The sequence below is a fragment of the Pteropus medius genome, unplaced genomic scaffold (genome assembly GCF_902729225.1).
Source record: "Pteropus medius unplaced genomic scaffold, Ma_sr-lr_union100, whole genome shotgun sequence".
Classification (NCBI taxonomy): Eukaryota; Metazoa; Chordata; class Mammalia; order Chiroptera; family Pteropodidae; genus Pteropus; species Pteropus medius.
In genome coordinates, this window is record NW_024342644.1 from 2,889,800 (window position 1) to 2,902,247 (window position 12,448).

The window sequence follows — 12,448 nt, forward strand, 5'->3', positions numbered from 1 at the left end:
GAGATACAGACATAGAGGGAAGAAGGCCATGTAAAGATGGAGGCAGAGATGAGAGTTTTTGGCTATAAGCCAAGGAACTCCAGAGGTTGCTGTCAGCTAGGAAGTCAGGAAGAGGCACAGAACAAATCCTCCCTCAGCACCTCCAGAATGAACCAATTCTGCCAACACCTTGATTTCAGACTTCAGCCTCCAGAACTGTGGGGCAGTAAGTTTCTGGTTTTAAGCTACGTAGCTTGTGGTAATCTGTTATGGCAGCTGTAGGACACTAATACACATTGTTTCATGATTGTATATCTGTGATGAGCTAACAACTGTCCCCTACTCCTGATCATGCAGAGTGAAGGTGCCTCTTTTGGTCACATCTCTCCCTGCTCTTGTCATACCTTCTCCATTGGTTTTATTAATAAAACCATAAACTTTTGAATGATTGTTACACCATTTTTAGTATAATCGCAATTGTGGAAAGTTACCAAAGAGAAAAATAAAGGGCATTTGTGGTTAATAGTAATGTTTGTGAACATGGTGGATTTGGGGTTTGACATTAGGGGACGATGGATATCGGTTCCTGTCAACTTTACTTTCAGCAGCACAGTCATAAATTTCCTCAAGTGATGTTTGTTCTCTGGCATTTTTGGATCTCCTTGTGCTAAGAAATCTCTGATTTACCCACAAAACGGTTGACTATTTAAACTAGAAAGGACACTGTTGTTAGGAAAAGCATACAAAAAAAAAAAATCTTCTACCTGTAAATTGCATGTGATTTAGTTCTGTAATTGCTGTGTGGCCATTTTGTACATTCTTAGAGGTATGTGTGGTTTTTTGTTTGTTTGTTTGTTTAAATTATAGGGCCTTATTAAGCAGCATTTCCCTCTGCCACCATAAATGCACAGTGCCTCACTGAAGTCAATCCATCTTCTTGGACAATGTCTGTTAACATAACTGGAGAGGTACATACAACCTGAAATTGGCAAGATGTTTTAAATTACAAATTTCAATTAAAGAGATTCTTTACCAGTCTGTTCTCATTGCAAGCATATAAGCAACCACAGGTTCTCCTTCAGAATGGAATTTAACACTGCTATTTATTTCAGGATAAAAATATTTAGGATTCTGTTGAAGAATAAAGTAGTATTCTGAAATTGAACCTAGTGTTTTAAAGCAGTCCGATGTGGTAGTTATTCTCTTTTGACCATGCATGCAAACCTAAGTGCTAGCATATGTTATACACCTTTAGAATAAGAACATAGGAATTGAATGGAGTGAGATTAGATTAGTGTTTATGTTAAACTATATATATACACACACACACACGTTTTTAATTTGGAGGAACACAACTTTGTACTTTATTTTGGTGCTTGAAAGTTTTTATGAAAGTAATCAAGTTTTCATGGGCTAGACTGGTGTTAATGATGAGGATAGCACAGAGATACATTTTTATTAGTGCTGCTAATACAATTTATATCAGTACATGTAGTGGTGAATGTCCTCCATGTTCTCTTTGTGAATGTGGACTATTAAAGATATTAGAACATGTATCGTTTTTCTGGAGGAAGCTCAACAATTGCTTGTAATAAAGTTGGTACCTGATTCCTTTTAAGTTCGTGATACTGAACTGATTCTTTTTTTTTCTCACAGAGGGAGCAAATCGAGTCTCTTTTGAGGGGAGCAGCAAGAACTCTTCCTTTTTGCAGTCTAGGCCAGATTCAGGCAGATAATTTCTCTCCCATCATGTTGGCAATTTGAGTTGCCCATGTGTTTTTGAAAACATTATGAAATGAGAACTCTTATATACTGCTAGTGGGAGGATAAATTGGTACAACCCTCTGGAAGGCAGTTGAGCTATACATTTTAAACAATTGATATTTTTTGTGGCCTAGTACATTTTTTAAAATTAAATTTATTGTAGTGACATTGGTTAATAAAATTATATGGGTTTAAAATGTGTAATTCCATAATACATCTGTATATTGCAGTGCATATTCACCACCCAAAGTGAAATCTACTTTCATCACCATGTATTTGACCCCCTTTACCCTTTTCTACCTCCCCATCTTTCCTTCTGGTAACCACTAAATCGTCTGTGTCTATGAGTTTTTGTTTGTCTTGTTCATTTGTTGCTTTCAGTTTCATATGCCACATACAGCTTGAAGTCATATGGCTCTCAACTTTGACTTCTTTTACTGAGCATGATTATCTCAAGATTCATCCATGTTGTCACAAATGGCAGTATTTCATCTTATGGCTGAGTAATATTCCATGGTCTGTACGTACCACATCTTCTTTGTCTGATCATCTATCGAAGGACACTTTCCTTGTTTCTGTGTCTTGGCCACCGTGAATAATGATGCAATTTAAACAGATAAATGTTTTCAAATTTTTGGGGTAGATACCCAGAAGAGGGATTGCTGGATCATATGGTAATTCTATTCTTAACTTTTTGAGGAAACTCCATACTGTTTTCCATAGTGGCTGTACCAGTTTACATTCCTACCAGTAGTATATGTGGGTTCCTTTTTCCCCCACAGCCTCTCCAACATTTGTTATTACTGGTCTTATTGATAACAGCCATTTAAACAGATGTGAGGTGGTATCTCACTGTGGTTTTGATTTGTATTTCCCTAATAGCTAGTGAAGTTGAGCAATTTTTTATGTGTCTGTTGGCCGTTTGTATGTCTTCTTGGGAGAAGTTTCTGTTCAGGTCCTCTGACCATTTTTTAACTGAATTTGTTGCGTTGTATGAGTTCTTAATATATTTTGGATATTAACCCCTTACTGGAGGTGTTGTTTGCAAATATCTTCAGTTGGTTGCCTCTTTGCCTTGTTGACGGTTTCTTTTGCTCTGCAGAAGCTTTTTAGTTTGATATAGTGCCATTCATTTATTCTTTTACTTCTCTTGCCTTTGAGATCAAATTTATAAAATCCTGTTTAAGTCCAAGGTGCATGAGTTTAGTACCTATGTTTTCTTCTATGCAATTTATTGTTTCAGGTCTTATATTCAGGTCCTTAATCCATTTTGAGTTAATTTTGGTGTATGGTGACAGATGGCAATCTAGTTTCATTCTAATTGATAAATCTCTGGCTAAACTCACTGAGGAAAAAAGAGAACAGACAGACAAAATCAGAAATAAAAGAGAAGTTACAGTGGATTTTACAGAAATTCAAAGGAAAGACACAGACCAATTGAACAGAATTGAGAGCCCAGAAATAAACCCACATATATATGGGCAAATAATTTTTGACAAAGGAGCCAAAAACATACAATGGAGAAAAGAAATCTTCAGTAAATGGTGCTGGAAAAAGTAGAAAGCCACATGCAAAAGAATTTTTTAAACGTTCATATCCTATAATAGGATAAAATCCTAGGAACCTAGTGACCTTAAGGAAATTTATTCATAAATATGTTCAACTGTTGTCAATATTAGGGAAAAACTGGAAGCATCTTAAACGGTCCAAAAGAGGTGAATGATTAAATGGTGGTACTTAAATGCATCCATTGAAAAAGATGTCTTCAAATAATGACACTGGAAAATGCTTACAAGAGAAAGGAAAATCAAAACCACAAAACAAATACATGTATTGAGATTACATTTTTATGAATAAGGACGTGTAGAAAAAGAGTGGAAGGAAATAATAAAGATGCTAAGACTGGTTTTGTAGGGGGTGCTTTATTGGTGATTTTAATAATTGTTCTTTTATATGATTATAATGAGAAATCCTAAATGTTATTTAAATATATTTGCATGCATATTATGGTGAACTGTAGCTTACAGAAGTTTGTGTTCCCTGTTCCTCTATTGTGTTTTTTTGTTACTCAAAATAGAAATCAATTGCCTGCACTCTTTTGCTAGTGGTGGTGATCATTTGCTGTATTGTTAGTTCCATGGGAAATGTTTTTCTCTGTTACGACATTCTGATCACTCCATCTAACCAGCTCAGTATGTGTAAATAATTGTGTTCTGTAAGATGGAAAAAAAATATTGCAAAGAGATTTTAAGATTAGCTTATTTCATGTTTCTCTGTTAGGCTGCTGCCAGCTTTTCAATAATTAGCATAGTCACTTTGAGTTTAATTTTGAAGACAAGTATAAGTTATTTGAAGTATATTTGATGGGTTCTGTTAAAATGGAGAACTGGTGATTTTGTTGTTGAGGGCCAAGTATAGAGATGAAATCCTTGAAAAGATAAGTGGAAAGACGAAAAGCCCATTCTACTCGGATTGACCACTGGATGGTTCTGAACAGATACTACGAACTCTGAGTCCAGAGGACTTCCCACTGCCTTTAGGTGCAGCCCTAGGAAGCCTGATGGAGCTAAGAGCATCCTTTGCTGTGACTCTTGGAATTCCTTGTTTTCTTCTCCAAGGTTGGCACAGTTGATAGGAGTTTGAGAACGTTGCCCTAAAGTTGTAATATCATCACCTGCCTCTTCATTAATCCAGGAAGCAGGGGGTACAGCAGGGCAGAAGCAGAGTGAGTGCGGAGGTACTCCTCTGTTCCTTCATGGCTGGGTCACAGCTACGGGTTGCACAATTAGCATTGTATCTTTGGCACCTCTGGTTATTCTGCAAGATGGCAGTCCCAGCCTAGGTTGCAGCTGATTGGAAGTTTGTTGTTCTCGCTCATATTCTCCCAGCCTGCCAAACTTCATGCTTGCAGGACTCTTTACTTTCCTAGTATGATTACATGTGGATTTGTATTGTAGACAAAGAAGTAATACAAATATAAAGTCTCATTTTTTGGATCTAAAATGACTGGTTGGGGAAAATAAGATCCTTGAATGTTAGATCTAGCTTGAAGCTGGCCAGCCAGCTCTATGATCAGTTGGCTCTTTTGATGACTGAATTATCTCATTGTTCCATCCTAGCTTTACCAGGACAGAGAACTTAACCACTTTAGGTCCAAAGATTAAGGTAAAACAGGTAGGTCTCCTTGGAATATTGCTCAGAACTGAGTTTTGTTTGATTTTTTTAAAGACAGATTATTTTTTTGTTGAGAGTTGATATGGGGAATTGAAATGGATAAAGAGTACCACTTCTGGTACATTGCCCAAAGTCTGTATCAGAAGGCATTGATTTTGTGTGTGTGTTGGGGTGGGAGTGGGAGGGATGACATTGTTCTGTCTTTCTTGTGATTCTAAACACATCTCCAACTGCCTGTTCTACTTATTTCATTTCCCCCTATATTTCCTTATCCAAATTCAACTAATGATTATAGGTGCAGGAAGAAAAAAGATTTTCTTTGGCCTTTTTTTTTTAAATTACGAAAAAAATTCATAGGACAAAAACAGAGTGGCCCTACCTCAGCCATGCTGAACTCAACCCTTATTTCAGATTGGTCAGATGTTTTCCATGGATTCAAGTAAAGGGCCCATGACAGCGGGCATGTACAAATCTGAGGATAGAGGGCATACTTCTCAGGAGGTGGAAAATCTGAGTGTAGCTCAAGTTCAGAGGCCTCATTGTCCTAAGGAAGTTCTTTGGCTGCATCAAGGAGCCTCTTGTGTCCTTCCTGTGCTGGTAGTGTGTGCTTGTGTATGCTGGGTTTGCATTTTCACAAAAAGAAAGCATGAGCTCCACCCACAAACCAACAGACATGTATTAGATTATATTATGTTTTGATTTAAATACAACACGAATTTGTGTTTTATCTTAAGTCAGTAACTCTACAGATTTGACTCTCGAATCTCAGTAACTTGTGCGATCTCAGTTTGGCATCTGATCTAGCCATAAGTTTAAATAAATTGATCAGTGAAAAAGTATCTTAGACTTTGAACAAGAGCAAAGGCCCGGAGTGCTCCTCCTAATGCCCCTGGAAAAGTAAGAATGTTGGAGAATTATAACTTCTTTCCTTTCAGTGAATGGGTTCTAGTTCTAGTTTGTGGATTTTAGATCTGCTTTTTCATAAGTTATTAGTGTATTGTGTTTTATAAAGCCACGATGTTATGTGTGAGTTGTTTCTTAGGTTGCTAGAAACCTTTTTAGATGTTTAAAACAGAAGCAGTGTATTGTTGAATGTATAGTCTGGATGATGATGTAACAATATTTGATCAATAGCTGCTAATATTTTCGTTCCAAAAAGGGACATTTTTTCCTAAAGACTTAATTTTTACATCGACTCAGTGTTGCAGATTTCATATTGAATAATTGTTATTTATGGGCATTGATCTAGATAGTCAGTATTATGTCTTGCATTAGTCTGAGTTCTCTGAGAAGCGGATGCCAAGATGAGAGCAGAAGTATAAGAGATTTGTTGAGTGAAATGCCTGTGAGGGAAAACCAGGAGGCAAATACCTGGATGAGGGTGGGAGAGCCATTGGTTGGAATACATGTCTGACCCCTGAGACGAGAGGGGGACGGAAGGAAGAGAGGTCTTGACTGCAATGCAGTTCTAAGAAAGTTTTGGCAAGTTCAATGGGAAAGTCTTTGAGCTAAAATTCCCCTGGTATAGCAGTACCACTCTTTGTAGAGAGGGTCCTGCCTGGGTCCCCTGCTGTGTTCAGTCATTAGCTTAGAGGCATGGGCTCAGTGCAAATGAGGTGGTAGAATCAGAGGGCGCAGCTGGAGCCAGTTAGTTATGCTCCCTCAGAACCAATTTGAGAGGTGTGTTCTTATGGCCACTGCATGTGTGAATATCGCTTACCAAATGCTTTGCTGAACGTGTGCCTAATTATAGAATATATTAAATCCAACCCCAGATAGAGGAAACAAATGCTATATTTCTATAGAGACAGAAGGGTAGGCGAATTCCATGACACATTTTTTTTGGTCTTTGTTGATATATTGATTTTTTAGGCCCTTTAAAAATGAAGTTATGAATTAAATTGAATTAAATTGCAAACTTACTTGGTTTGCAAATCGTGTAGTCACCAGAGAGTGTGCCTCAAATTTTAAAAACTCTATACTTGACATTTGTGTAAGGGAGACTGGGAGCCGAGGTCCTATTACTGATTCCTAGGACTTTCAGTGGAGGGCGGTGGGGGGAGGAAGAAGGCAAAAAGTCTTTGGAGAGAAAACTATTCTTTGAAAGAATGGCTTTGAAAGTCATCCTTGAAACTACCTTGAATGTGATGCTTAGAGCAATCCCTTTCAAGAAAAAGAGCGCTTGGCATCTATTATGCATTATGGGTCGGAGATCTTGGCCAGTATTGAGAAGGTGAGCTGCAAGGGTATATCCAACTTGGTCTTATAGAAAGCTTCCATGTAGTCCTTATTTCTAGGACCCAAACCTCAGTGTTCTGGAAGAGCAGTTATTTATTTCAATGTGAAAGAGCGTAGTCACGTTACTGTTAGCTATGAGCATGTCTTGCTGCTCTAGAATGACCGCCTCGGAGGCTCCTTGTTTGCCACATTTACTTCTCTCTCGTCCTGGCAGGTGCCCTTTCCTTTTGCAGTCATACTCATTTCCCCTTCTCTTAGCCTCACACAACATTTGGAATCTTATTTCAAGCGATGCCACTGGCCACTGGGCTTTTGCAAGTAAGATATACAATTTGTTGTAGGTGTTCAGATTTTGAAGGGTATTTGTTGGTACTTTAAAATACTTTATCTTGTTAACTTATGTTGATAGTTTAAGAAATTATGTGCTTATTTTTTTAAAGAGATGGAAAATCGGAATTAAGAGAGGAATTAAAGAGGAAAATGGACTCACAAAGAAGTAGCTAAGTGCAATTAATACACATCAGACTTGACCTAAAGATGGTTTGTGTCCGATCTCATCCTCCCACACACTTGGACCTGGCCTCAGCTCAGGGCACAGATGCTGTGTGGCATCCTGGGGTCATCCCAGGCACACCTCCATAGAACATTGATCAAAGCCTCAGTATTCCATTTAAATGAGCTATCAGTTCATACAGATCAGAAATGGCAAATTCAGTAAGAAGCCATAAAAAAATGGAGATCAGAAAACCAGTAGGTTTGAAGGAAAATATGGTAGGTAGAGCCATGGGATTTTATCTTGTCTTTTTGGGCAAGAATAGAGCTACTAAAGGCACTAAACTAAGGTAGGCAATTGGAAAAACAGGTGTATTTTAAAAATTGCAGCTTTATTAGACATACAATTCACATACTGTACATTTCACCCATTTTAGTATACAATTCAGTGGTTTTTAATATAATTCACAGAGTAAATTTACAGAGTACAGCCATGCACTACAATTAATTTTACAACATTTTCATCACCCTTAAAAGAAACATGTATGAATTAGCTGTCGTTCCTCATTTCCTCCTAATCCCCCCAGCCTTAGGCAACGAGCAGTCTACTTCATTCCTCTGTGGATTTGCCCATTCTAGACATTTCATACAAATGGAATCACACAATATGTGGTCTTTTGTGTCTGGCTTCTTCAAGGTCCAGGTCATATGGTAACTCTATATTTAGCCTTTCAAGAAACTGCCAGACTGTTTCTAAAGCAGCTGCACCATTTAATATTTCTACGAATAATGAATGAGGGTTCCGCCACTCCAGTACTCCACCTCCTGGCCAATAGTTGTTTTTTGTTTTTTGTTTTTTTTTTTTTGGATTCTCGTTATCCTATTGCTTGAGATGTGGTATCTCTTTGGTTCTGATTTGCATTTCTCTGATGAACGATTGCTGTTGAGCATCTTTTCATGTGCTTGTTCACCATTTGTATATCTTTTTGGAGAAATGACCTTTTAGATCTTTTGGCTATTTTTCAATTGGGTTATTTGTCTTTATTTTTGAGTTGTAAGAGTTCTTTGTATATTCTAGTACATGTCTCTTACAGATGTATGATTTGTACATGTTTTCATGCATTCCGTGAAATGTCTTTTCACTTGATGTGTGTGTGTTCTTTGGAGTACGAAAAATTTTTAATGATACCTGTTACTTGTACTTTTGGTGTTATATCAAGAAAACCATGTTGGCTTTTTTCAAATTGAGGTTGGTGTTATATTTTAGTCACTCAGTGGTTTATTTACAGGCAGCTGCATTTTACCAGTGTATCTTTTACCATGTGTGCATGGAAGAATCACCTTTATTAGAACAGAGCATATTAGAGCCAAAATACATATCTCATCCAGGTGGAAACAGGACACTGGATTATGTACCCCAAACCAGTGCTGCTCACAGTTTAATGTGCATTCATAATCCCTGGAGATCTTGCTAAAATGTAGATTCTTAATTTCTGGTTTTGGAATGGAATGTGAGATCCTGCATTTCTAACAGTCTGCTGGCCATGCTGATGGGGACAGTCCTGGAACTTATGCTTTGAGTGACAGCTCAAGAGGGACTTTCTAGTGTGATCTTGTTGTTCAGTTTTGTTATATCTACTTATTTCAAGTGATTTGGAAGGAAAGTAAAAATTGTTTATGTTGAATTCAATGTTTTTGTATTTTACTTAATAATCTAAAAGGAAAAATCATCATGCAAAGAAATGGAATAAAAGTTTTTTTCCAGTGGCACTTCTGCCAATCTTGATTATTTTCTTTCTTCCTTTTAGGCCTCTGATGATTGTCACTCAGAAGATCACAACCTTGGCATTCCAAATTCATGATGGTAAGAAAAACGACCCTTCTTTTTGTTCCAAGTGTGTGAGCCTGACTTTGTTTTATACACTAGACACAGTCCCCAGTTTAGACAGCGCTGGCGGATCTTGCTATATCTTGTCCAAAATTTGCAGGCCTTTTTAATCATAGCTTTTTACTTTCCCAGCTATTATTTATTGCTTCCCTCCTGAATCTGTAGCTTACATTTGCTGAAATATGTGCATTGAGAACAGTAGGTTTCCTGTTTACTTTTACAATGTTTTAAATTTAAGTTAATTTACGGTGCGCTTTGCTCTTTATTTGGAATCTGTTAAGAAAAAATGGCATCTTTTCATTGGTTTAATCTCTGAGGAACTCATGAGGTAATAAAAAGCAACATTGGCTAGTTAACCATTTTTGGATGCTAGGTTTGTTTTTTTGTTTTGTTTTGTTTTGGTTTAGAAAATAATCTATAAAAAGCTGAAAGAAGAAAGGATCTTCTGTTTGTATTAAAACTGAACATTTTCTTTATTTAGGCCCTTCCTGAAAATGGCCAGAAAGGGTGATTTCCACTTTTAAAACTGGGTTCCGGGGGAGGCAGGTGCAATTCCTAAAAGTATATTCTGGGGATTTGTGCTTTTCTGGCAAATGCTTTCTGACTGGTGAAACTTCTTTATGTGTTGACAGGTTGAGAAGATTTACAACCTCTGTTAGTCTTTTTGTTTTTCCTTAAAGCTTGGAAACTGATTTAATTTCATTGTGACCTGGTGTATTCTTAGTTCATTCTTGGTGACTCAGTCATTCTGTAGAGAATCGGGTAATTTTATACCAAGGATGGAGTCTTTCTAGGGTGGTCGACTGTCCTGGTTTGCCCAGAATTGAGAGGTTCCCCAGGATGTGAGACTTTCACTGTAGAAATTGGGAAAGTCCTGGGCAGGCTGGGGTGATTTGGTCGATGTTTTTGTATCTGAAAAGTCACTCGCAGTATTGTGGTTGTAGACTAACATTAGCGACATAAATCAATAGCTAAAAGTAATTTCTGGGATTTCCAGAGATGTACTATTTGATGAGATTTTAGAAAAATGTGTGTGTTTTTTTTAATAGTGCCTTTTGGTTATTTAAAAAATTTTTTGAAAGGCTTTTTGCCTAAATTTACCTTTGTAAGCATTCTCAGTTTACCCTGTTTTCTGGAACATCCCTTACATGCAGCAAAATGTTTATTTGCCTTTGTCTTTTCTTCCTGTGTGTGGAAGGAGGAAGTAAATTCCTGAACCACTCTGCCTTCTCTTAGGCATGTTTTTGAGTTGACTTTATGATTTGTGACCGTATCAGTCTTAGCTGAACATACAGTTTTAAAGTTGACTTCTAACGCTTATGAAATAACACTTCAGTTTCTTTGATGCTAAGTTAACAAATACATATTATGGGCAGCACAAATGTGATTTGGTTGGGAGTTTGTCTGGCATGGATGAGTTTTAAAAGAAGAAAATCTCCTGATAATTCTTTTTTGTCTTCCCTGCATTCAGGGTTACTTTTCCTGGGTTTTGGAAGAGGAAAGCCCCTATTCCTTTCCGCATTACATTTTACACCCATGCTCTTAGCTTGTACCAGGTGTCTGCACCGAGCATTATCAGAGCGGTATTTACGCTGATGCAGGCTGCAAAGGCAGGCTTACTTCTCTCATGTAGGAACAGAAACATATACAGCGTTGTAAGGATTATAGCAGATGTGGAGGGTTCTCTGGGATCCATGCTATACTGTGCGAATTAAATCAGAGTAACCCATGAATTCTTCTCTCTCCATAAGAATCTGGAGAGACTTTCTCACATGTTGTACTTACGGGTAGCCCTTTGATCAGGGCGTTTATTAAAAAATGGAATACGGGAATCCTTTATGATTTATGAAACAAAAATCAATCAACTTTTTTGAAGGAGCTTTATAAGTCCTTTAGAATTAGTTATCTACTTCACTTTAAACATCTCATTTCTAAATTTTTTCTTTTCTATAGGACTAGGTCAAAGAGCTGAAGACCTCTCTGCTGAGCAACATCGACTTGCTGTAAAGTAAGTTTAACAATCTCTTCTCAAGCCTTTTGTATATCAGTATCTAGAGATCTTCCTCATTTTTAATATATGCATATAAGCTCCATTATATGAATGCAGTATTGTTTGTTTAACGAATCTCCTATTGATGGACACTTGGTTTGTCTAACAGTCTTTGGCTTGGCAAATGGTAAGCTGTGAATAACCTTATCCACAGGTCATTTTAAATGGGTTTGGGCATAGGTACAGGATAGATTCCAAGAAGTGGGATTGCTTACTGGGCCAAAGAGTAAATGGATCTGTAATTTTATTAGTTTTGTAGGATTCTCCTTCACTGGGGTTATTATATTTATTCCAGAATTATTTTTATTGGGATGTGTCTTTGGGTCCTCAAGAAACAATTAGATACATACATATCAGTATGATTAAATGCTGGCATGAAAAAAATGATAGGAAATAGAGCTGGCGATATAAAAGATACAGGCTGGAAATAGGAAGGAGGAAGGAGGAAGGCTGAAGGTCGAAGGTGGCCTTGGGCCAGTGATGATGTGTAGTAGAAAGAGGGTGGGTGTTGGAGAGGAAGGGAGCCTATACAAAGTAGGAAAATAACATGAGAATGGAAATGGCATATGGGGCAGCATACTGAGGATGGTGCTGCAGCCATGGAAAAGGGTTCCTACTGGAGAGTAGTAGAAGATAACTGGGAAGAGGGTGGGTCCCAGGAGGCAAGGAGATTGAGAACTTCATTCCTTCATTAAGGAATTGGGACTTGGAGCAATGGAGAACCATTGGAAGAGTCTAATGAATCAATTTCTTTGTTAAGCATTATGGGAGTGTAAATGCTATTAGGGCGTAATTTCCATGGGATTTTAGGAAGCCTTTCCCCACAATTCTAGCCTGCTGGAAGAACGTGCCCCCTAAAATGC

The 12,448-nt window shown here is 37.6% G+C and overlaps 1 protein-coding gene across 6 annotated transcripts in view; it reads left to right on the forward strand.

Moving 5' to 3' along the window:
* MBOAT1 (membrane bound glycerophospholipid O-acyltransferase 1) overlaps positions 1-12,448 on the forward strand; it is a 99,935-nt gene that overhangs the window by 58,944 nt on the left and 28,543 nt on the right. For all 6 annotated transcript variants that reach the window (XM_039866462.1, XM_039866464.1, XM_039866467.1 and 3 more), the window contains 2 exons: positions 9,456-9,511; positions 11,489-11,543. In XM_039866462.1, coding sequence (XP_039722396.1) covers positions 9,456-9,511; positions 11,489-11,543 — 111 coding nt within the window. The remainder of the gene's footprint in view (positions 1-9,455; positions 9,512-11,488; positions 11,544-12,448) is intronic.